At 37.2% G+C, this 25,785-nt stretch overlaps 4 protein-coding genes across 4 annotated transcripts; all 4 read left to right on the plus strand.

Annotated features, from left to right (window-relative positions):
* LOC129731871 (microfibril-associated glycoprotein 4-like) lies at positions 1 to 2,556 on the plus strand. Its single transcript, XM_055692231.1, has 4 exons — positions 1 to 186; positions 253 to 498; positions 562 to 1,200; positions 1,265 to 2,556. Exons 1-4 carry the CDS (start codon positions 62 to 64, stop codon positions 1,389 to 1,391), a joined length of 1,137 nt encoding a protein of 378 aa, XP_055548206.1. The 5' UTR covers positions 1 to 61; the 3' UTR covers positions 1,392 to 2,556.
* A 1,053-nt stretch (positions 2,557 to 3,609) lies between these two features.
* LOC129731872 (fibrinogen C domain-containing protein 1-like) lies at positions 3,610 to 6,397 on the plus strand. The gene is made up of 4 exons (XM_055692232.1): positions 3,610 to 4,027; positions 4,094 to 4,339; positions 4,403 to 5,041; positions 5,106 to 6,397. The coding sequence occupies exons 1-4, from the start codon at positions 3,903 to 3,905 to the stop codon at positions 5,230 to 5,232; spliced, it is 1,137 nt and encodes a 378-aa protein (XP_055548207.1). The 5' UTR covers positions 3,610 to 3,902; the 3' UTR covers positions 5,233 to 6,397.
* A 1,263-nt stretch (positions 6,398 to 7,660) lies between these two features.
* On the plus strand, positions 7,661 to 9,172 carry LOC129727856 (microfibril-associated glycoprotein 4-like). The gene is made up of 4 exons (XM_055686090.1): positions 7,661 to 7,868; positions 7,935 to 8,180; positions 8,244 to 8,882; positions 8,947 to 9,172. The coding sequence occupies exons 1-4, from the start codon at positions 7,744 to 7,746 to the stop codon at positions 9,071 to 9,073; spliced, it is 1,137 nt and encodes a 378-aa protein (XP_055542065.1). The 5' UTR covers positions 7,661 to 7,743; the 3' UTR covers positions 9,074 to 9,172.
* Positions 9,173 to 9,947: 775 nt separating this feature from the next.
* LOC129727857 (cardioactive peptide) lies at positions 9,948 to 25,316 on the plus strand. Its single transcript, XM_055686091.1, has 3 exons — positions 9,948 to 10,307; positions 24,405 to 24,544; positions 24,613 to 25,316. The coding sequence occupies exons 2-3, from the start codon at positions 24,455 to 24,457 to the stop codon at positions 24,979 to 24,981; spliced, it is 459 nt and encodes a 152-aa protein (XP_055542066.1). The 5' UTR covers positions 9,948 to 10,307; positions 24,405 to 24,454; the 3' UTR covers positions 24,982 to 25,316.
* Positions 25,317 to 25,785: the final 469 nt, after the last annotated feature.

Below are 25,785 nucleotides of genomic sequence, written 5' to 3' on the forward strand. Positions count from 1 at the left end.
CAGTGAGCTGCGTGATAACCGGTAACTTCAGTTATCAACCAACAGTGAGAGGATAAGCATAATGTTATTACTCGGAATTCTTCTACTCAGCATCCAGAGCTCAAGCACTGAGAGCTTGAAAAATGTTACTAATTCCGGATTCGGATATGAGCTTGCTCTTGCTGGACTGGAAGCGATCAATTTTAGGTGAGTGAATTAAGATCTTCAATACCGAAAGCCACATATTACTTATTCAAATCATACAAAATGCAGTTTACTAACAGATCAGCTCCGTTCGAAGCAATACCATCAGACCCTAGAGTCGGTGGTAACGAATCTCCAGAATACCGTCGCTAACACGGAGCAGATGGTAATACGACAAAGTAAACTTTTGAGCAACTTTGAAGTCCAACTAAAGAAGCTGTCGGCCACTATCGAACCAGTTGGTAATATTCCTACGATCCTAAGTGAGCTTGATTTGCTGGCTCACAACATCACACAACTGCTTGTGCGCGTGGCGTGAGTAAATAATATTAAACCATTATTAGTGCACGTAAGTTCATTAATTTCTTCGTGCTTTAGGAGCATCACCCGTGTTCAGCAAGTACTACCTACAACGGAAATGTTGAATGATTTTATCCTACAAACCCTCTCCGAACGGCTTCGGACTCCAGGAATGCTTAAAACACTAGAACCTCGCGAACTACCGACTTCTTGTGCCAATGCGCCCGATCGGAGCTCCGGAATTCGTCGAATCCATCCACAACCGGGTTTTAAGGATGCGTTCGAAGTCTACTGTGAACAGGACTACGAAGATGGTGGCTGGATAGTAATACAGAACCGTTTCGATGGTTCGGTAAATTTCTACCGCGGCTGGAGTGAGTACGAGTCCGGTTTCGGTAGTTTGAGGGGAGAGTTTTGGCTTGGGTTGCGAAAAATCCATGAGCTAACGTATGGCAAACCTCACGAACTGCACGTCATACTGGAAGATTTCGAAGGTCAAACCGTGGTTGCTAAATATAGTCACATTCTTGTTGGGGGACCGAACGAGAAGTATTCTTTGAATAGTCTAGGGACTTATAGCGGTACGGCCGGCGATTCTCTCAGGTATGCGGTCAAGATGAAGTTCTCAACACTGGATTCGGATAATGACTCTCACGCTACGGGTAATTGTGCCGTGCTATATCAAGGGGCTTGGTGGTATGGCGCTTGTCATTCAAGGTAGGAATTTAGTAGAAAATATCCGTAACTTTATCGATTACGTGGGAAATATCGATGATTTCAGTAATTTGAATGGATTATACATGCGTGGAAAGGTGGACGTTTTCGCAACAATGATGTGCTGGAAGGAGTTCAAAGGATACCATTATGGCTTGAAGCGTTCCCAGATGCTAATCCGTGCCACCAGCTGAGATCGGATGTGGTATAACAATGGCTAGGTGATACAATATTTTATGCAATTGAGTTAACGGCTAATAAAACCGATTGCATTCAGTCAAATGCAGCGTAAATTGTTGCCGGTATTATTAATGATGTAAACGGTTTTCTTGCCGCCTACAGCACTGCGAATGCGAAAGGGAAAAAGTGTACCCGTGTAAGTGATAAGCTATATTCTACGCGGTGATAAACTTGCCACTAGAGTATCCTGAGCGTCGTTACTGAGATTAAAAATAAGTTTTGTGGTTTACCACAAAACTGGCGCGAAAGCTGACGGGGTCGAGTACAGTCGCACTTTGCTGCACTGTATTAATTTTTGTTTATTTGTTTTGTCTCCAAACACAAATATTCTGTTAGTTTAACATAATGAGCAAATGTTAAACCCAATTTAACTTGTATTTACCTGAAGTTGAACTTTCATCATCAGTTCTTTTGTGTCCACATATCAAACAATTATAAATCTAGCCTACATTTTGGCATGGCGTCTAATTAGTAATGAATTACCTAATCGCAATTGCTTGAAGCAACGTGCCCTAACGGATGAAACCCGTGCCATTACTCGCAGCATCTTACACAAAAATACGTCACAGGAACACATGCAGCGACTTACGCTAGCAGCCGCCATGTGCGATGACATTCGCGAAGAACAGATCTAATGAAAATAAGAGCGAAGTTAGATCGTTCTTAGGTCTAGCGAACCACCATCAACGAAGTTCTTAGAAAACTCACGCAAAAAGGGGTTACGTATAATTGTGGAGAACCCGAACAATCAGCATTCATAGAGATAAAATGCAGAATAGCAAAAGCTGACTGATTGGAGTTCTCTAGACTAGAAGATGGAACCTCACTTATTGCCGATGCAAGTCCTTATGCGCTCGGAGCAGTTCTAATACAGACAAATGACCAAGGTGAATCACGTTTTATTGTGTTTGCATCCAAATCGTTGATTGATACTGAAGGGATATAGTCATTCCACAAAGGAAGCGTTCGATTTAGTTTGGGGAGTAGAACGGTTTCAAACATATATTAGAACATAGTTCTATATGTTTTCAAATAGCGTGCATAGAACAGAGCAGCGACATTATATAATCAATAAATACAGTTGATCGTAGTTTGGAAATCTATCCAACCCAGTTTCAACCCTGTTTCGTTTCTTTCTCAGATAAATTGCCAAATAATCTTTTATTTACTGCTCGACGTGAATTGAAATTTCTTCTTCGTCGCTCGATGATTCGAGACACAAAGCCATATGTTGCTGGGAGCATGATCTGTTGTTTAGATTCTGACCCGTTTAAAGATTTTAAGAGTGATCTTCTGTGCCACAATTCTGCTTCAAAATTTGATGCAATTGAGACGAGAACTAAAGAAAATACGATCACAATACAAGGGAAGTCATTCTCCAGCATAACAATGCTAGACCCACCTCGTGTACGGGGTAACCCAGAAGTGTCACCCACCGTGCAAATATTAATTCAAGTTACCATGCGCATTGAACAATGTCAATGATTAAGAACTCCTTCACTATATATAAAGTATTTCTGCACTCGAGATGCGATAATGAGGGTGTCGAAGAAAAAATTGAAGATTACCAATTTGAATTCCATTCATTAAATATTGCCATCGATTAGTTATTTAGCTTGTCGCTTTAAAAAATGGTTATCAGCAAGAGATTGTAAATTTTTGAAGAAATTTGAACTTAAAAATTCTAAGCCATTATCAATTAGTGCGCGTTAATTTGAAAAGAATAATGTACAGTCCCTCCACAATTGTGGATCATCTACAATGATTGGTCACTTTTACGAAAATACGTCTATTCTCACGAAACCAACCAATTTTCATTAGCCACGGTATTTCTTTTAACTTAGTTGTAACCTTATTTATACGATAGAAATGAATCAAATTTGCAAGTGTCACAAAAAATGATAATTCTACCCGGTGCATTAAACGAAGTCACCCATAATTGTAATAATGATCAATTTTGTGGTGCACAATTGTGGGTTAGTTCATATCTTGGCTATTTATATTACTTTTGCATCATAATACATCGAGACCGAATGAAATAACTAATCATCAAGAATTTTCAACATTAAAATAACTCTTGTGAAACTAATTGTTGATCGAAAGTACACATCCGAACACAGAGATAGATAGTAAAACATATGAGGTTTATAACTTCTCCGATTTTATATTTATTTTTGAAAAATTCAGACAACACGTTGACTGACTCATAATTGTAGAGGGACTGTATATGTACATATTTGAAGGTGTAATCTAATTTCAAACTAACTGAGTGAGGTGATTCAAATACAAATGCAAACCTCCTTAACCGGGATTAATCAGACAGCTCATTAGTCACCCTACGAAACAGAGACAGCATTCAACAAGCGGCTGGGGGATTCACCGGAATTCAGAAACAACGCTCGAGCAGTGAGCTGCGTGATAACCGGTAACTTCAGTTATCAACCAACAGTGAGAGTATAAGCATAATGTTATTACTCGGAATTCTTCTACTCAGCATCCAGAGCTCAAGCACTGAGAGCTTGAAAAATGTTACTAATTCCGGATTCGGATATGAGCTTGCTCTTGCTGGACTGGAAGCGATCAATTTTAGGTGAGTGAATTAAGATCTTCAATACCGAAAGCCACATATTACTTATTCAAATCATACAAAATGCAGTTTACTAACAGATCAGCTCCGTTCGAAGCAATACCATCAGACCCTAGAGTCGGTGGTAACGAATCTCCAGAATACCGTCGCTAACACGGAGCAGATGGTAATACGACAAAGTAAACTTTTGAGCAACTTTGAAGTCCAACTAAAGAAGCTGTCGGCCACTATCGAACCAGTTGGTAATATTCCTACGATCCTAAGTGAGCTTGATTTGCTGGCTCACAACATCACACAACTGCTTGTGCGCGTGGCGTGAGTAAATAATATTAAACCATTATTAGTGCACGTAAGTTCATTAATTTCTTCGTGCTTTAGGAGCATCACCCGTGTTCAGCAAGTACTACCTACAACGGAAATGTTGAATGATTTTATCCTACAAACCCTCTCCGAACGGCTTCGGACTCCAGGAATGCTTAAAACACTAGAACCTCGCGAACTACCGACTTCTTGTGCCAATGCGCCCGATCGGAGCTCCGGAATTCGTCGAATCCAGCCACAACCGGGTTTTACGGATGCGTTCGAAGTCTACTGTGAACAGGACTACGAAGATGGTGGCTGGATAGTAATACAGAACCGTTTCGATGGTTCGGTAAATTTCTACCGCGGCTGGAGTGAGTACGAGTCCGGTTTCGGTAGTTTGAGGGGAGAGTTTTGGCTTGGGTTGCGAAAAATCCATGAGCTAACGTATGGCAAACCTCACGAACTGCACGTCATACTGGAAGATTTCGAAGGTCAAACCGTGGTTGCTAAATATAGTCACATTCTTGTTGGGGGACCGAACGAGAAGTATTCTTTGAATAGTCTAGGGACTTATAGCGGTACGGCCGGCGATTCTCTCAGCAATGCGGTCAAGATGAAGTTCTCAACACTGGATTCGGATAATGACTCTCACGCTACGGGTAATTGTGCCGTGCTATATCAAGGGGCTTGGTGGTATGGCGCTTGTCATTCAAGGTAGGAATTTAGTAGAAATTATCCGTAACTTTATCGATTACGTGGAAAATATCGATGATTTCAGTAATTTGAATGGATTATACATGCGTGGAAAGGTGGACGTTTTCGCAACAATGATGTGCTGGAAGGAGTTCAAAGGATACCATTATGGCTTGAAGCGTTCCCAGATGCTAATCCGTGCCACCAGCTGAGATCGGATGTGGTATAACAATGGCTAGGTGATACAATATTTTATGCAATTGAGTTAACGGCTAATAAAACCGATTGCATTCAGTCAAATGCAGCGTAAATTGTTGCCGGTATTATTAATGATGTAAACGGTTTTCTTGCCGCCTACAGCACTGCGAATGCGAAAGGGAAAAAGTGTACCCGTGTAAGTGATAAGCTATATTCTACGCGGTGATAAACTTGCCACTAGAGTATCCTGAGCGTCGTTACTGAGATTAAAAATAAGTTTTGTGGTTTACCACAAAACTGGCGCGAAAGCTGACGGGGTCGAGTACAGTCGCACTTTGCTGCACTGTATTAATTTTTGTTTATTTGTTTTGTCTCCAAACACAAATATTCTGTTAGTTTAACATAATGAGCAAATGTTAAACCCAATTTAACTTGTATTTACCTGAAGTTGAACTTTCATCATCAGTTCTTTTGTGTCCACATATCAAACAATTATAAATCTAGCCTACATTTTGGCATGGCGTCTAATTAGTAATGAATTACCTAATCGCAATTGCTTGAAGCAACGTGCCCTAACGGATGAAACCCGTGCCATTACTCGCAGCATCTTACACAAAAATACGTCACAGGAACACATGCAGCGACTTACGCTAGCAGCCGCCATGTGCGATGACATTCGCGAAGAACAGATCTAATGAAAATAAGAGCGAAGTTAGATCGTTCTTAGGTCTAGCGAACCACCATCAACGAAGTTCTTAGAAAACTCACGCAAAAAGGGGTTACGTATAATTGTGGAGAACCCGAACAATCAGCATTCATAGAGATAAAATGCAGAATAGCAAAAGCTGACTGATTGGAGTTCTCTAGACTAGAAGATGGAACCTCACTTATTGCCGATGCAAGTCCTTATGCGCTCGGAGCAGTTCTAATACAGACAAATGACCAAGGTGAATCACGTTTTATTGTGTTTGCATCCAAATCGTTGATTGATACTGAAGGGATATAGTCATTCCACAAAGGAAGCGTTCGATTTAGTTTGGGGAGTAGAACGGTTTCAAACATATATTAGAACATAGTTCTATATGTTTTCAAATAGCGTGCATAGAACAGAGCAGCGACATTATATAATCAATAAATACAGTTGATCGTAGTTTGGAAATCTATCCAACCCAGTTTCAACCCTGTTTCGTTTCTTTCTCAGATAAATTGCCAAATAATCTTTTATTTACTGCTCGACGTGAATTGAAATTTCTTCTTCGTCGCTCGATGATTCGAGACACAAAGCCATATGTTGCTGGGAGCATGATCTGCTGTTTAGATTCTGACCCGTTTAAAGATTTTAAGAGTGATCTTCTGTGCCACAATTCTGCTTCAAAATTTGATGCAATTGAGACGAGAACTAAAGAAAATACGATCACAATACAAGGGAAGTCATTCTCCAGCATAACAATGCTAGACCCACCTCGTGTACGGGGTAACCCAGAAGTGTCACCCACCGTGCAAATATTAATTCAAGTTACCATGCGCATTGAACAATGTCAATGATTAAGAACTCCTTCACTATATATAAAGTATTTCTGCACTCGTGATGCGATAATGAGGGTGTCGAAGAAAAAATTGAAGATTACCAATTTGAATTCCATTCATTAAATATTGCCATCGATTAGTTATTTAGCTTGTCGCTTTAAAAAATGGTTATCAGCAAGAGATTGTAAATTTTTGAAGAAATTTGAACTTAAAAATTCTAAGCCATTATCAATTAGTGCGCGTTAATTTGAAAAGAATAATGTACAGTCCCTCCACAATTGTGGATCATCTACAATGATTGGTCACTTTTACGAAAATACGTCTATTCTCACGAAACCAACCAATTTTCATTAGCCACGGTATTTCTTTTAACTTAGTTGTAACCTTATTTATACGATAGAAATGAATCAAATTTGCAAGTGTCACAAAAAATGATAATTCTACCCGGTGCATTAAACGAAGTCACCCATAATTGTAATAATGATCAATTTTGTGGTGCACAATTGTGGGTTAGTTCATATCTTGGCTATTTATATTACTTTTGCATCATAATACATCGAGACTGAATGAAATAACTAATCATCAAGAATTTTCAACATTAAAATAACTCTTGTGAAACTAATTGTTGATCGAAAGTACACATCCGAACACAGAGATAGATAGTAAAACATATGAGGTTTATAACTTCTCCGATTTTATATTTATTTTTGAAAAATTCAGACAACACGTTGACTGACTCATAATTGTAGAGGGACTGTATATGTACATATTTAAAGGTGTAATCTAATTTCAAACTAACTGAGTGAGGTGATTCAAATACAAATGCAAACCTCCTTAACCGGGATTAATCAGACAGCTCATTAGTCACCCTACGAAACAGAGACAGCATTCAACAAGCGGCTGGGGGATTCACCGGAATTCAGAAACAACGCTGGAGCAGTGAGCTGCGTGATAACCGGTAACTTCAGTTATCAACCAACAGTGAGAGTATAAGCATAATGTTATTACTCGGAATTCTTCTACTCAGCATCCAGAGCTCAAGCACTGAGAGCTTGAAAAATGTTACTAATTCCGGATTCGGATATGAGCTTGCTCTTGCTGGACTGGAAGCGATCAATTTTAGGTGAGTGAATTAAGATCTTCAATACCGAAAGCCACATATTACTTATTCAAATCATACAAAATGCAGTTTACTAACAGATCAGCTCCGTTCGAAGCAATACCATCAGACCCTAGAGTCGGTGGTAACGAATCTCCAGAATACCCTCGCTAACACGGAGCAGATGGTAATACGACAAAGTAAACTTTTGAGCAACTTTGAAGTCCAACTAAAGAAGCTGTCGGCCACTATCGAACCAGTTGGTAATATTCCTACGATCCTAAGTGAGCTTGATTTGCTGGCTCACAACATCACACAACTGCTTGTGCGCGTGGCGTGAGTAAATAGTATTAAACCATTATTAGTGCACGTAAGTTCATTAATTTCTTCGTGCTTTAGGAGCATCACCCGTGTTCAGCAAGTACTACCTACAACGGAAATGTTGAATGATTTTATCCTACAAACCCTCTCCGAACGGCTTCGGACTCCAGGAATGCTTAAAACACTAGAACCTCGCGAACTACCGACTTCTTGTGCCAATGCGCCCGATCGGAGCTCCGGAATTCGTCGAATCCATCCACAACCGGGTTTTACGGATGCGTTCGAAGTCTACTGTGAACAGGACTACGAAGATGGTGGCTGGATAGTAATACAGAACCGTTTCGATGGTTCGGTAAATTTCTACCGCGGCTGGAGTGAGTACGAGTCCGGTTTCGGTAGTTTGAGGGGAGAGTTTTGGCTTGGATTGCGAAAAATCCATGAGCTAACGTATGGCAAACCTCACGAACTGCACGTCATACTGGAAGATTTCGAAGGTCAAACCGTGGTTGCTAAATATAGTCACATTCTTGTTGGGGGACCGAACGAGAAGTATTCTTTGAATAGTCTAGGGACTTATGGCGGTACGGCCGGCGATTCTCTCAGCGATGCGGTCAAGATGAAGTTCTCAACACTGGATTCGGATAATGACTCTCACGCTACGGATAATTGTGCCGTGCTATTTCAAGGGGCTTGGTGGTATGGCGCTTGTCATTCAAGGTAGGAATTTAGTAGAAAAAATCCGTAACTTTATCGATTACGTGGGAAATATCGATGATTTCAGTAATTTGAATGGATTATACATGCGTGGAAAGGTGGACGTGTTCGCAACAATGATGTGCTGGAAGGAGTTCAAAGGATACCATTATGGCTTGAAGCGTTCCCAGATGCTAATCCGTGCCACCAGCTGAGATCGGATGTGGTATAACAATGGCTAGGTGATACAATATTTTATGCAATTGAGTTAACGGCTAATAAAACCGATTGCATTCAGTCAAATGCAGCGTAAATTGTTGCCGGTATTATTAATGATGTAAACGGTTTTCTTGCCGCCTACAGCACTGCGAATGCGAAAGGGAAAAAGTGTACCCGTGTAAGTGATAAGCTATTTTCTACGCGGTGATAAACTTGCCACTGGAGTATCCTGAGCGTCGTTACTGAGATTAAAAATAAGTTTTGTGGTTTACCACAAAACTGGCGCGAAAGCTGACGGGGTCGAGTACAGTCGCACTTGGCTGCACTAAATTAATTTTTGTTTATTTGTTTTGTCTCCAAACACAAATATTCTGTTATTTTAACATAATGAGCAAATGTTAAACCCAATTTAACTTGCATTTACCTGAAGTTGAACTTTCATCATCAGTTCTTTTGTGTCCACATATCAAACAATTATAAATCTAGCCTACATTTTGGCATGGCGTCTAATTAGTAATGAATTACCTAATCGCAATTGCTTGAAGCAACGTGCCCTAACGGATGAAACCCGTGCCATTACTCGCAGCATCTTACACAAAAATACGTCACAGGAACACATGCAGCGACTTACGCTAGCAGCCGCCATGTGCGATGACATTCGCGAAGAACTTTCCCGTGGCACCCGGCGTGCTCGAGACAAGTGCCGCTGCTGCTTTCCGCAAGCAGAGCTGCGTTTGAAGCCTCTTCAGCCTCCCCCAAAACGCAATAACGTCAAAGCCCGATGATAAGAAACCGTCATATGGCAGCACGACCCGATCTTACGGTGGCCCTGTTCGATTAGTTGGGGCTGTGGAAATTTTTATGCAAAAATCATGTGCAATTATATAACGGCAGCACATTGAGAGCCGCACTATTTACAAGAAAAGCGCGCCTTGGGAGGTCCTCCGCCGTGCGGCTACCATATAAAAGCAAAGCATCCGGAGAAAATATTTTCAGTTTCGTTTCGTTCATTAGCTCTTGTAAACAGGGAACGGCGGTAGTAAGCAGCAGCAGTCACAACAAATACGGATTCCTACTTATTATAATCCACAGGACGCGGTGGACAACGGAACGACCTTACGTCTAGAAGTTTCTTTAAAGATAAAGTTGTTGAGTGATATTGGTGTTTTTTGTGGTTGGACCTTTTTGCGGTATCAACGGATGAGTTCAGAACTTTAGGACGGAAAAAAGGTATGGCATATATTTTTATGAATGAGGTTGTGAATGAGCCTTCAATTATTTTGAACTCATGCCAATGCATGTTGAAACAATATGCTTGTGAGTTGCCATTAGTTTGAAATAATTCCATAATTAATAATAGTGAAGTGAGTAAATTATATGAAATTATTTGGAAGAGTATGAATTTTCTGTTCATAATTGAAATTATTTAGTAGCAAAATTCAATGCATAAGTAACTAAACAATCTGAATAAATGGGGCTTTATTCATTTCTTCACAGAAATTATCCCCTCAAAAAGAGTCTTGACGCATAACTCGGACTGTTGAAATGATAAACTTAAGGTTCAGACGGTGCTAGATTTAAAAACAAAAATCTTGTGGGCATATATCAAGATGGCTTGACAAAGTAATTTTTTTCAGTTCTTTTATCACCAATATTTAGTAGTTATTTTGTGAGTTCGAAATCCAATTTGTGGTAATTTGTGGTTAAGTGGTTTCCGAGAAATTTTCAAAAAACTGAGTCAAGCCATCTTGAAACATGATTTTTCTTCAAATGAATCAGACAACGATGATATATACATCAATCGAAAGCTCTTAATTTGTGGTTCACGAAAATGTAAATTTTAAAGTCATAATTACTAGGGTTTGTACAAAAATTTGTGTTTCATTGTTCACGTAGCTCTACCACAGAGAACAGACATTCATGTTTATATAAAGAAATTTGAAAATCATCTGTAAAAATTTGAATTAAAATACGTTAATATACTAACGACATCTGTCTTGTGGTGCCCCAGTTACACTGCATAAATATTGCCGTATCAATATTCTAACGATGCCAGTGCTTGGTTTGTAAGTGACAAGAGCGCCACATAGCGGGAGCATTACCACTTACTGGTAAATGACGGTTGCAAGTTTTTACACATCTTTTGAAAATAAGATGAACGTCTGTTCTCTGTGGTTCTACGTTTTGTTTATTTGTTGATGATGCTGCTGGCCGCTAGTGGCGTTGGCTGTTTGCGGTGTTTGTCATTGCCATACTGAGCGTGCGTGTGGAGAATATGGTATATATCGATATTCAGGGAAACTTAACCAACACACTTGCTACTACAGGTAGCTCAATAGGCGCAGAATGGATATGTGTAAATTTGTTGTCAAAAAGGATACCGATAACGAAAATGTACTTTCAAAGGAAAGCAATCTAATTCGGCGGACTATTTTTCAGAACCAGTACAGTAGGAATGGCAAACAACAATTATCCCTTTTCATCGCCTAGATTCTGAGAAATGTTTCGGAAATATTCAAACAAATGTTCGAATAAACTGCCGGGATCCAACTTAATGTTGCTCCTCTGTTATTTTTTCATGCATATGTGATAACTTATGAGTAAAGTTGTAATGAAGATGTCTGCTGTCCGCGGGTCTGTTAAGTTACTAGTGGCAACGTCGCACAGAGGAGTACATAGAACAAAAATCTGGCCAAAATGAGAAAAAAATTTTTGTCGCTTTTTGGTGCCGCTATATTTTTTTCTGCAGCTTAAATAAATGCTTCACAATATACCATCACTCGATTAACGTTAAGCGGTATTATCATATTCTGGGAGCGCTGTAAACATTGACAAATTTTCAAGCATTTTTGGGAATCGAACCAAGCTGTGCCAGGCGTTAAAAAATGACAATTGATCAATATTATGCACCAAATGAATTCTTTATGCTCAATGCTAATAAACCGGTTGATAAAAATTTCGATGTTAAAATTAATAGCTACTCTTAAGAAGTTTTCGAAATTGGTGATTTTTTACATATTTTCGAGCGTTTTCATTATTGAAAGAATTATCAAATCTCGCGGGATCCGATCATATAATCATCGGGGGAATGGAAGTTCATAACATCACATCCACGCAAATTTCTCATCCGGTAACGTCCAGATTGACACTTGCGACCCGTTTGAAAAATGTTGTTCATGACATATTTTGACAAATACCTGCCTCATGCTTAAAACAGAGTTTCAGTTCAACAAAGATTAAATGAGATTAGTTAAGTGAATGAACTTCAACTAATTTAAGTTAACTTAAAATTAACTTGATGCACAGAATCAATAATCCAGGTAAATAACACTCTGTCCAAAAGCCTTTTTCTAACCTACGTAGGTTCCACGAGGCATCATATAATCTGTGAGCAACAAATTTAAAAATACAAAATGAAGATATTTTGCTACATCATTTTTCTTGTAAATTCTCTGATTTGTTTCGCAGCCCGTTTTGCGAACACAAATTATACGAGCGTATTTCTTCATCTATTCAATAACATTAATGAAGCCACATAGGCTATGTAATTGTAAACATCAAGTTATGTGCGTGATATTTAGAGTTACTCTTTGATACAATACTCGAAGCTTCCACTTCTCACTCAAATATTTTCCAACATATTACTAAACAGTAGCGAAAATAATTTTGGCCAGGTTTCCACTCGAGTTACTTCTCTGTGCGCTCGAAAAATAATCCGTCGAATTTGGATTGCTTTCCTTCGAAAGTACATTTTCGTTACCGGTATCCTTTTTGACAACAAATTTACACATATCCATTCTGCGCCTGTTGGGCTACCTGTAGTAGCAAGTGTGTTGGCTAAGTTCCCCGAATCTCGATATTTACCATATTCCCCACACGCACGCTCAGTATGGCAATGACAAACACCGCAAACAGCCAAATTTCTGTACAAACACTAGTAATTATGACCTTAAAATTACATTTTCGTGAACCACAAACTAAGAGCTTTCGATTGATGTATATATCATCGTTGTCCGATTCATTTGAAGCAAAATCATGTTTCAAGATGGCTTGACTCAGTTTTTGAAAATTTCTCGGAAACCACTTAACCACAAATTGGATTTCGAACTCCCAAAATAACCACTAAATATTGGTGATAAAAGAATTAAAAACAATTATTTTGTCAAGCCATCTTGATATATGCCTCTTGGGACCTTAATATTGGTCGGACACTGTGGCAACGGACCACCACATACTCTACTTGACAAGTAATCCATAAGAGTTTTAATGCTGATTATTGGTCTTTGTAAGTGATTTTAGAATGAAATAATTCTCAGGCCATCCATAGGTTCCGAATTTAATACGCCGTCACTAGATTTCAACATATGTCAGAAAAAATTGGGCAGAACAGAACGAATTTAAAACCTGAAAAGTTACTTTAGTTTTACCTTTAGTAGAGTAGTGGATGCGTAAAATATTGGTTACACAAAAAACTTTACTAACTAAGTTAATTCGCAGAAAAACTTATTTCAAATTACGATTCAAAATTTATGTTTCGGAATCGAATAACTTCGCGTTATCCCTAAAATGATCTTTTTACGGTACCAGCCAGCCGTTACCAGCTAATTTTTTCCAGTTTTTCAAATGGACTTCATGTAAATTTAAAAACTTCAGTTTCGAAGGTTCCACCATAGCATGCAGAAATTTATCGAAAGCAAATGAAATCAATAACAATAAAACTCAAAATTTTCGCTCTCACACATTTAACGGGTGACAATTATAATCATGGAATTTTCTCGAGGTTCTCTTATTCCAAAACAAACTGCTCGGACAGCCCTCTCTCCTCTTTATGTCAGTATTTTTGCTTTGCTCATGAATGCTCAGTTCTGTTCTAAATGGCGTCGAAACAAGAAGCCTTGCGCAGGTGCATTTTGCAGGTCTTACGAAACTGCACAAAAACCTTTAGAAAACGTTCACGGTAAACCCTGTTGAAACCATGATTAGGTTAGAATATAAATGATGGAGGCATCGAATCATTCATAAATTCGAAATTGTCAAAGATATTTCATCCTATGATGGGAGAAAGCAAAACGATTTAAAATCTTGTGAACATTTGATCCAAATAATAGCTCCAAATCTCAATGAAGCTCTCTGACAACGGAATAGGAGACTGTTTTTACACTGGAAATTAAACAAACAAGTTTTAACAGTCAAAATGTCTGTAAAAATGATTGCTCAAACTTTAAGTACAACTTCTTAAGAACATTTTCTCCAATTTTCATAGAGCTTCGAGCAAAAGTGAGAAAGTTAGAGCGATTTGAAGCGTGTCTCGTCATGGTCACATAAGCTAAACCTGGAATTTTTATGTGGTTATCTCGGAAAGGTATTTTTCGAAAACAATTTGCCGTGTTCGTTCAAACGATTTTTGTCATCCTTCTTTTGAATGTTCGTTATTAACGTCGTCGGCTTTTAAAAGATAACTTTCGATGCAAAAAGTTCAACTCTGTCGAAAAAAAACAATTTTTTAATGCTATTTTTAGTACTCAAAACCTTTTTTTTTTTTTGAGAAAAATGATCCTGTTTGCAATAAAAACGAAATACTTATGAAATTGATCGTTCAGACCCGGCACAATTTTTACTTGATAAAATATTATTAAATTTATAATTTCAGTTGACCTGCTAAGTCTCCTTTGTGAACACCATAATCCTCTTTAAATTAAAAAGATTCAAGGGAACCTAATAGCTTCATATTTTTGGTATTGTAAAATTATACTATTAGATAGTCATACCGCAGACAGACGTCCAAGCTGAGTTATAAACTTGTGTAAAGATTTTTGTAGTAGCAATTCGTAACCAGATAGCGCTACCAGTGACGCCAGTCTCATACGCCAGCGAAAAAAAAAAGTATTGTCACCAGGCGGCACTAGTATACATGTGATTTATAGCGGAATTCTCTTTGAAAATTTAGACGGAATTTTCGATCAATTTTGTCTTGCTTGGAAGTCTGTCTGTGGTTATATCTTCGATAAAATGAAAAAAATGCTACACACTAAAAATTGTAGAAGAAGTTGTTTGTGAAACACGCCCGCAAGTTTTAAGATAGAATTGCGTCAATGTAGTTTTTTGCAATAGGTTTGGGAATACACTCTACTGGGGTTAAGCAGTTTAATGGCGTAAAGCGGTAAGTTTTAGTAATTGGTTCTCTTTCAACCCTGATTGTTCATTAATTGATTGGTACCCATGATGAAAAGCGTTGATTTTGGATTACCATCTACCTGCCATCTGCATGCTAGCTTTTATACAGGACTACTGAGAATTAAACTTCTGGTAGGCATGTCTTTGTGAACTGGAGCGAATGAAACACCGGTTATAAAATCAAATCGTAAGACGTAATTCTACGTCAAAAATATTCCAACATTTCTCATTTTTGTCGAGCAAAAAAATACATTCCCTTTAAATAACATTTCAATTTTGATTTTAACGGAAAACGAGAAAATTTTAAATCTTCAATCATTTATTTATTTTGTCCTTAAAAGAACAATTTATTGTTTAATTCCAAATCCACACCGGCGGAGTATGAAAGCTTGTGTTATTGCCAAAACTATGTAGTTTTACCGGAGAAAATGTCGCTACCGCCATCGGTGTCGCTGAAGTCTAATTAGATGGCCGGCAAGTTATGATTGCTAGGATCCAGAAAGCTTGTGTTGTTACCAAAATGAGTCAAAACTTCAGGGAAAGAGGCTCTCTGTGTCTCACCATTTGCTAGTATCTTCTGCATTTGGGCGGATGCATAGATGATTTTCCAATTGATTGCAGAACTGTGGAAATCCGCAGAAAACTAGCCGACTTATAAACATATTTTTCCTATGTTCCGTTTTTAAGATTTTCATTCTACATCCCCATTTAACAGGACTTCCCGAGAGACGCTGTTCTATGTCAGAAATTGGTTCTCTAAGATTTTGCTAGTTGTTTTGATTTGCATGATACATATGTCAACCAGACGCAGAATAACACCAGTGATAACGTGATTCAAGGACACCAACTTATTTGTATTAATCAAGATAAACAAGAACTAATATCTTCTCTTAGGCAATACCAGTTGAATGAGATTCAGTCATTTTCCGCTCATTCTGGGTAAATTGTTTGGCTTTCTATTGCAATTTTAACAGTTGTTTTTGAACATTTGCATTTTCGTTCCATAGTTTTCGGCAACTGTCATCGAATCACGATGAACATTCCCGCTGCCAAACGAGTTTGATTACAGACTAGTTTCCTGTCTGGTGTTCATCGATTCATCTTAAATGGTTCTGATGACCGTTTTAATTGACGGAATGGCTGACACAAAGTGAGACAAATTGTGATAAGCTAGAAAGGAGAAGATAATTATTAGTAAAAATTTGTTCGACATCCTTGGTGGATGACCCCTGTCTCCGTCAGAAACCTTCCCAAAGTCATTTTCAATCGTCACTGTAAAGTGGAAACTGTGTTGAGGCCACAAATGGCCGACTTAGAAACACTACTTCGAACTTTCAAAAGCACGAGACTCGGAAATAGTTAATGCGCCATCTGTGAAAACGCTATTTTATGTTTGCTGTTTTAAAAATAGCGCAAAAATAGATTCAGAGAGAACGCCTCAACTATTTCCGAGTCTTATGCTTTAGTAAATTCGAAATGGTGGCTCGAAGTCGGCCATTTGTGGCTTCAACACCGTTTCACCTTAATCTTCGCTTTTAATCGAAAATCATTTGTTACCCGCTTAGGCCTTTCAGCTGTCAAAATCAATGCAAGAGCATTTATGCAGTTTTCATGACTCAAAAAGTAATCGGAAAAAAAAGGTTTTCAATTGAAAACGAAGGTAAACAGCGTCAGATCTGCGCACTGAATAATTTTTACTCTTTTCGCAACTATATTCATAAACGTCAAAAATTAAGTGGCACCATTTTATCATTGGAATTAGTTTCTACTCACTTTTGGGGGATTAATACAGCAATTATACATGTATAGTATAAATTCAAAACTTCAGCCATATTGACACTTGAAATATGTAGCAAGTAACCCCAATTCTAAGCAACCAAAACTCAATAATGAGTTTTTCGAGTTTCTCATTTTCGACAACTCAATTGGGTTGTTTAGCTATATCAGTTATTTATATCATCTGAAAGAGCTGCATTTTCTAAGTAAAACGTGATTTTCAAAAATTTTCTATCGTTGTTCTTCGATTTTCAAATCACGAATTAAAACTGCTCGAAATCGCTACAATGACAGTTGGTATATGGGCAAACTGTCATTGTAGCGATTTAGAGTGATTTTTTATTCTTCATTTAAAAATCGAAGGACAATGATAATTTTTTTTAAATCACGTTTTGCTCAGAAAATTACACTCTTTTAGCTGATATATAAAAATCAGATATCCGTGAATAGCTAAACAACCCAATTATGAGTTTTTGGAGTTCCTTATTTTTATGTTATTTTTTTATATATTTTTTTCAACGTTGGAAAGGAATCAAACAATGGAAAGTTGCGCCATCGACGCATTAGTTGACAGCAGAAGCAAGCGATAGGGTGGAGGCTCCAATGGTGAAGGAGGTTAGCACTAATTATTCTCTTGTTAGCCTTTTCTCGCGCTGAAAAAACAAGTCTAGCTGAGACATTTTCTTATTTGCTGTTGAAATGAGTTCTACCTAATAGATTTGCACCGTGAAATTGTCTTTAAATATTCTTTAAGGCTTGAAATTAAAGCAAATATGTTGCACAGTTTTGTTCCAAGAGTTGCGTTGAATTTCCCATAGTTGCGCCATCGAATAAACTCTCGCATTATATTTATTATATAAATATATTTAGCCCGTCTAAAGTGGCTTTGATTGTGTTAATATTTATCAACTAGTTGACCCGTAGTGGCTAGCCACTTTTAAAATGCATGTTGGACTATTACTTCGACTCACTACAAATACTGGTATTTATTCTAAAATGATAAAGCTCCTTCGAAAAATCTAGTTTGGAATCAAGATTTAACTATGACAATCAGTGCTGATAAAAGTCATTTTCCCCAGAAAAATTCTTCGAAAATTACAGCCAATCATTTTCAATTTTCACTTCCAATGATCGCAGCACTCTTTCAGATACACTAGATTTTCGTCCTAGTAACGTGCTGTTATACTCAGATGAAATAGATCACGCGCATCGTTCATGGTTACGGAATAAAATTTGACGACAAATCCAACCAAATGATCTTCACTTCAAAGCGAAAAAGAAAAACAAACAGTCTACTCGACCAAAATAAACCTCACCGAAACACTTTTTCACTAACACTGACCGATGCCTTGACAATCTTCGTTAACTGATAAACTGATTTTGTTGTCTTGCTTTCATCGCATGAAATATAATGAGGTGTTTTGACAGTTCACTTCCATGCAAAAAGCGGGAAGGGAGAACTCTGAAAGGATTGTAAAAAAATAACGTTCATGGATGCTTTTTTTCACTTTTACTCAAGAGTGTCAACAAATATCAACCCTGATGACAATTCGACAATTCGATGCAGATGATCAACACTAGTTTTAAACTCAAATGTTAACTGTGAGAAACATACTTCTTTCAGTGTATCATGAAAAAGCTTGGATTGATCGTTTATTTGAAGACGAATGAACATCTTGCCTCCCATACGGAACCACTGCACAGAACATTTTTTTCCATTATTTAACCATGTTCGAAAAAAATTCTAATGATTGAACAATTTTAGTTTGAGCTGTATAATTTAAAATAAGAGTTCAATTTTTCAATTGTATGATGTTACATTTCAAGTAAAACTTACCAAACAAACAAAAACAAATGTGATCGAGAAAAACATAACAATTTGCAAAATAGTTGCCTGCGATAAAATACTGAACTACTTCAGAAATCATTCACTCGTGCAAAAGTTTGCCTCTGTACTTTATAATAGTCATGGCAATGCCTAGAATAACTGGGTACTGACGTCTCCTAATCATTATTTGGTAGTACAAATCACTCTGTGATACTCCGGTATAACCGCACACATTATCAATTTCGCGCATGAAAAGCCTGTCCTCCGCGTTCCCTTGTTCCTGGTTTTAAACCTGAAATGTGTGGTTCAGTCCTTGAATGTGTACAAAGGTTTCAAAGGGAAATACACTAAGGTACGCAGATTTCGAAATTAACGTGTTTTTTATGCGGATTTCGGATTCTACGCAGAATTGCCAGAAAAGTCGTTTTTGACGCGGCATTTTTTTATTTTAAAATCGCTTGGATTTTGGATTTTGGATTTTAGAATAATTTTCTTTGGATTTTGGATTTTAGAATAATTTTTTTTTGGATTTTGGATTTTAGAATAATTTTTTTTGTTGGATTTTAGAATAATCGAAAACTACATAGCGATATTTCAAACATCTAAAATAAAAACTATTAATCAAATTCAAAGTAATGACTAATAGTGTAAGCTTATACTGTATCTGTATTTATAAAGTAATAACATAATATCTTATTATTTAATAACGTATTGACTGGTGATATTTGTTTTAAATAACCCATGATGTACTTGACTTTTTAATAGTCGGGTACCGTCTTATGCCATCTCTTAACAACCTAATTTTGATGAAGCTGTATGATGTTACAGGAATAATTCATAATCAACTGATAGTGGTTTGATTAATTTCAAATCTCTGGGTCATGCTGAATATTTATGATACTACGTTCCTTCCACATCCCGAAATCATCTTCCTCTGTCTTCAGCGAAACATTATATTTTTGGCGGTTTTTGTCGATGTAACTGGATGAGAACATTTAGCCATGTGCGAATAATAACACGTGTGTCTAAGAAAGTTAAAACTCAGTTCACTCTGATTTCCTCACGCTTCAATGGGTCTATATCAGGTGAGAGGAGGTGTGTAGAGGACTAAACGCAACCAATGGTAACATGTAGTTGCTACACATAAAAAAATAACAAACTTTGGTGTACCTCAGGTTCATAGTTTGCTAGGAAAGAAGACAGTTTTAGTAACTTGCGTTTGGCGTGTGCGTGACCACTGACAGCTTACGAAACTATATATATTCCGATAATTTTCAATAAGTCACCATATCGATTCACAAGCAGATACCAAAATCCAGAAATAATCTAAATTAAACCTTGAAATATGAGCACCTTAAAGACCTTAAAGTATAGGCAACTACACTACGAAGTGGGAGAGGGGGTCTAAAATTGACCAGTAATAAGTTACCTGATTTAAGTATGTTGATGTTTCCGTTCACGTAGTACCTACTTCTTTTAGTTTCTCACCTTCAAAGTTCTTCTCTTTTTCCTTCCTCTCTTGAATCATTTTATTTTAAAATGAATAAAATAATCTACTATATAAAAATGGAATTCCGTAACGCTTGATCTTATTGATATTATTCCCTCAGTCTCTGTGGTGTACAGTAATCATCATCATTTTGAATCGTTCTAAATCAAAAATAATAAGCGGTGACATGTAGGTTTTTTAACATGAAAATGTTCGCTGATGTTCAGGAAAGACATTAATTATAAAAAAATAGTTATCTAATTACTAAAACTTGAGATATTATTCACAAAACTACGTAAAACATGCAAAATTATGACTTTCTGTGCTAAATTTGCCTCTAAATCAAAATCTAGATATTATTCACAAAACTACGTAAAACATGCAAAATTATGACTTTTTATACTTAGTTCGTCTCCAAATCAAAATTCAAAGCGATGACATGTGATTCTTTTTTCATTAAAATGTTCATTAATGTTTAAGAAAAATATTTGAGAAAAAAAAATAGGTATCTAATTACTAAAACTTGAGATATTATTCACGAAACTACGTAAAACACGCAAAATTATGACTTTCTGTGCTAAATTTGCCTCTAAATCAAAATTCAAAGCGTTGACATATGATTTTTCAAACTAAAATGTTTGTTAATGTTCAGGGAAGACATGTGAGAAAAAATAATTAGTATCTGATTACTAAAACTTGAGATTTTATTCACAAAACTACGTAAAACAAGCAAAAATATGCTGAATTTGCCTCTAAATCAAAATTTCAAGCGATGACATGTGATTTTTTTTACATTAAAATGTTTGTAAACGTTGAGAAAAGACATTTGAAGTAAAGTAACAAGTATCTGTTTACTACAACTTGAGATTTTATTCACAAAACTACGTAAAACTTGCAAAATTATGACTTTTTATGCTGAATTTGCCTCTAAAACAAAATTTAAAGCCATGACATGTGATTCTTTCTTCATTAAAACGTTCGTTAATGTTTAGGAAAGACATTTGAGGAAAAGTAAATAGTATATGATTACTAAAACTTGAGATATTATTCACAAAACTACGTGAAACATGCAACTTTATGAATTTTTATGCTGAATTTGCCTCTAAATCAAAATTTAAAGCGATGACATGTGATTCTTTTTTCATTAAAACGTTTGTTAATGTTTAGGAAAGGCATTTGAGGAAAAATAAATAGTATATGATTACTAAAACTTGAGATATTACTCACAAAACTACTTGAAACATGCAACTTTATGAATTTTTATGCTGAATTTGCCTCTAAATCGAAATTTAATGCGATGACATGTGATTTTTTTACATTAAAATGTTTGTAAACCTTCAGGAAAGACATTTTAAGGAAAGTAACAAGTATCTGTTTACCAAAACTTGAGATTTTATTCACAAAACTACGTAAAACAAGCAAAATTATAACTTTTTATGCTGAATTCGCCTCTAAATCTAATTTCAAAGCGATGACATGTGATTCTTTTTTCATTAAAATGTTTGTCAACGTTCAGGAAAGATATGTGAGGAAAAATAATTAGTATCTGATTACTAAAACTTGAGATATTATTCACGAAACTACCGAAAACACGCAAAATTATGGCTTTCTGTGCTAAATTCGCCTCTAAATCAAAATTCAAAGCGTTGACATATGATTTTTTTTTCACTATAATGTTTGTTAACGTTCAGGAAAGACATTTGAGGAAAAATAAAATGTATATGATTACTAAAACTTGAGATATTATTCACAAAACTGCGTGAAACATGCAAAATTATGACTTTTTATGCTGGATTTGCCTCTAAATCAAAATTTAAAGCGATGACATGTGATTCTTTTTTCATTAAAATGTTTGTTTATGTTAAAATATAAAATGTATGTTTGAAGATGATCTGTATACAGCACAACAATATTGCAGCCTTCTAATAGCGCTCTCGATCAACCAGATTAGTTGAGAAAATTCGTTATCGATATTGTTTTAGCACATTTTGCATGTTGTAGGATAAGAACAACGATACCCCGTGCCCCAGAGCTGAGTCGAGAAAAATTGCAGTTCGAAAAGATTCTCGACCTGATCGGGGATCGAACCCGATATCACAACCGTGTGGGAGCCAATCGACATCGCTAACCACAGAGCCACGAGGACCACATATAGCATACAGAATACAGAAAATCACCGAAAAATATTTTTTTTTAATTTATACGTTTTTATACGATTAAATGCGAAACTTTGACTTTTTATGCGCAATTCGCCTCTGAATCAAAATTCAATGATTTGTTTTTTTTTTGCAATAAAATGTTCGTTGTTCTTTCATCTACAATTTTTTTTTGCAGAATAACCCATATCTCGAGCATGAACATTTTACATTTCTGATGTTTTCGTAGTTTTGTGAATAGTTACATTTTACGGCATTCGATTTACTTTTGTACTTTTGAATTTGATCTTTACTAGAGAGCTTTTAACCAGAAGGTCATTCAGCTTTTAATCTTACTGTTTTACTTTTTTTGCGTTAATCCAAACTAGAACTCACATCCAGCTGCAGGAAAGGTTACGATTCATTTGTTTGAATATCGATTAAGAGGCAGCTTAAGCATTAAAAGTCTTTTATTTTCTTATTTTCTACAAAGTTTTGTGGATTAAAAAATGGCGACTGCCGGTTTCAGGAAAATAACCTAAAGTGATATATGGCCAACAATTTCAATACTTCCGAAAGTGGACCTCCATACGTCATTTTATAGCGATGACACATTTTTTTTTTCATTAAAATGTTTGTTAACGTTCAGAAAAGATATTTGAAGAAAAATAACAAGTATCTGATTACTAAATTTGAAATATTATTCACAAAACTACATGAAACATGCAAATTTATGACTTCTAAAGTGATATTTGGCCAACAATTTCAATACTTTCGAAAGTGGAACTCTATACGTCATTTTGAAATCCAAAATGGTGACTTCCAGTTTCTGTAAATCAGCCCAAAATCACAAAAAAAAACAATCCAATATAGGTAATTCCGTTCTGCGCGTTCTCAGAATATTGAAGTAGGGTATCGAACGTCTTCGTCAGTGGTTTTCTTCGGTAGTTTTATTGGCGCAATCTTATGCAAAAAAGGTCAGAAGAAAACCACTGACGAAGACGTTCGACACCCTACTTAAAGTGATGATGGAAGTATAAGATGTAAATTATATTTATGAAGTGAGTTGAGCTAATGCAGCAATGAAATATAAAAAAAAATCTATCTTTGAAACCTTTGATCCCGAGCATCGCCGGGAATGTTCAACTAGTAATAAATAAAATGCTAACGGCATCACACACCGCGCTGTTGAGAGCGTAGAAAAGGTAACACTATCACCAACGATTGATTCGTATGTTTTGCTGTAACGTTGCGTACGTTAAACCGCAAACAAATCGAAATAGATGTAATTCTCACATTTTTTTCACTTTTGCGGATAAGTCCTTTTGTTAGTGCATGCTGAATATAGAAAATAACTTTCGTTTTGAAAAGCTAAACCATACCTGCCGAACCAATGTTTTCGCAAAGTGTTTTCCGAGACAGGCAATTTTTATGCACTGCTGCGCCTGACTCCTTAAAACGTCCACTTTGTGTCGTTCCAGTTCCAGACAATGGTGTCACTTCCAAAAACATAATATTTCACTCATATTGTACCACCACGGGGGGTCCAGAGTACAACGTTCGATGCCTTCCGCCGCACCTCTCACGTCGCTGCCATAGGATTCGGCGAAAATGCGTCATGAAGGCGCATACATCCACTTCCCACTCAACCGTCCTATTTCCAGATAAGATGGATTTTTAAATGTTAGCACAAAAGTAAACATTTCCCACAACCACACCACCCCGTGGTTTCGCTTTTCGTATCATGCGATCCGCACGTGAATGGTCCCGGTTTGTCTCATTTGTTTTTTGCTTTGTTGAAGCGATACCCGGCCCGGAAGCCATTCATATTTTACGTACGCTTCAGGTCAAGGCTGCACGCGTGCATTTGATTGATCACTCTCGAAATGCCTTTCTCTTAGCAGCATCTTTTGGTTCTGTTTCAGATTGCAGCCAGACATCGAGTGCTCATCCCGCAATCCCGCAACTCACGGCGATGAGTTCCACCACCACCACAGCTTTTTTTGCCCTAGTGGTTACGATGCTTTGCTTGGCGCATATGATAGATTGCGGCGTTATAGATAGGGTGGGTTTTCGATTATAAATCTAAAAATAAAACAAATGTTAACTATCTGTTTTCCTTCCTAATTCCAGGAGCCCCGGGCTTACAAGCAGTACGACAGCGAGCCGCCGGTAAAACGACCGTTCTGCAATGCGTTCACTGGATGCGGTAAGAAACGGTCGGTGGTGTCCGTCACCCCGTTGGCTCTGATTCACCGGCATCAGACCACATCGGAGCAGAACCGAGCAAAGGTAACGGAAGGATTTGACCCGAACGAGGACTCGCTGGCTAATTTGATCGACCTGAACACCGAACCCGCCGTTGAAGATCTGATGAGACAAATTATGTCGGAAGCCAAACTCTGGGAAGCCATTCAGGAAGCTAATCGGGAAATCTTCCTCCAGAAGCAGAACCACAAGGCAGGAAACGCAAACTTTCCACTGTCATTCAGCACGCAATAACCATTCGATGATATGCGATGAATTCTCTAGTTAAGGCTTCATTTTAAGAAACAGTTTTTTGATAAGACTTTGCACTCGACGCTCAATGATTGAATTTGTTTAAAAATTTCGATTTCATAGGGAAACGGTTGCTGTCCGACATTCACTCTTGCTCCAGCGTATTTCTTCAATCAACATCAGACCTCGAGTTTGACTATTATTGTGCTCCGAAGAATGAGATTACCACACCGATACTATTAGGCTAAGTACTGCAGTGTATGTACAGAGTAGATACGTACATACACGCACGTGTTTTTGGGAAATGTAATTGACTACGTTTGTTGCAATAAATTTGAATTTAACACTTAAAGAACGACAGCGGATTGTTGGGTGGGAATGGATGATGATACACATGATGACAGTCATTGGAAATAGACCTAATTAAGCACGCACTCCTTGCCTTCATGTCTTTTTTTAGTATCGACCAACTCTGTCACACCTTATGAGCCAACAAATGAAAAATTGGTTTAATAGTAAACAGCTTTGGTACAATCGTCAATTTCTCGACAATGGTACAATGAATCTGACCGGTGGTCCACTAAAGAACATAATCCTTCCAAGGTAGTTCTACCCTAACTCAATTGTTCTTGATATAAATTGAAATCTAAGATTAGCACCACCTTGGATGCATCACTTCTTAGTGGACCACCCGCCAGATTAATTTGATTTATGTGAAAATTAGAGGCATTATCAGAAAATTTCCATCGGGAAACATGTTATCTAGTTAATCTGCCTCAGAATCACGAGAAATCTGTTATATGTTAG

Source organism: Wyeomyia smithii, chromosome 3 (assembly GCF_029784165.1).
Source record: "Wyeomyia smithii strain HCP4-BCI-WySm-NY-G18 chromosome 3, ASM2978416v1, whole genome shotgun sequence".
In the NCBI taxonomy this organism is placed as follows: domain Eukaryota; kingdom Metazoa; phylum Arthropoda; class Insecta; order Diptera; family Culicidae; genus Wyeomyia; species Wyeomyia smithii.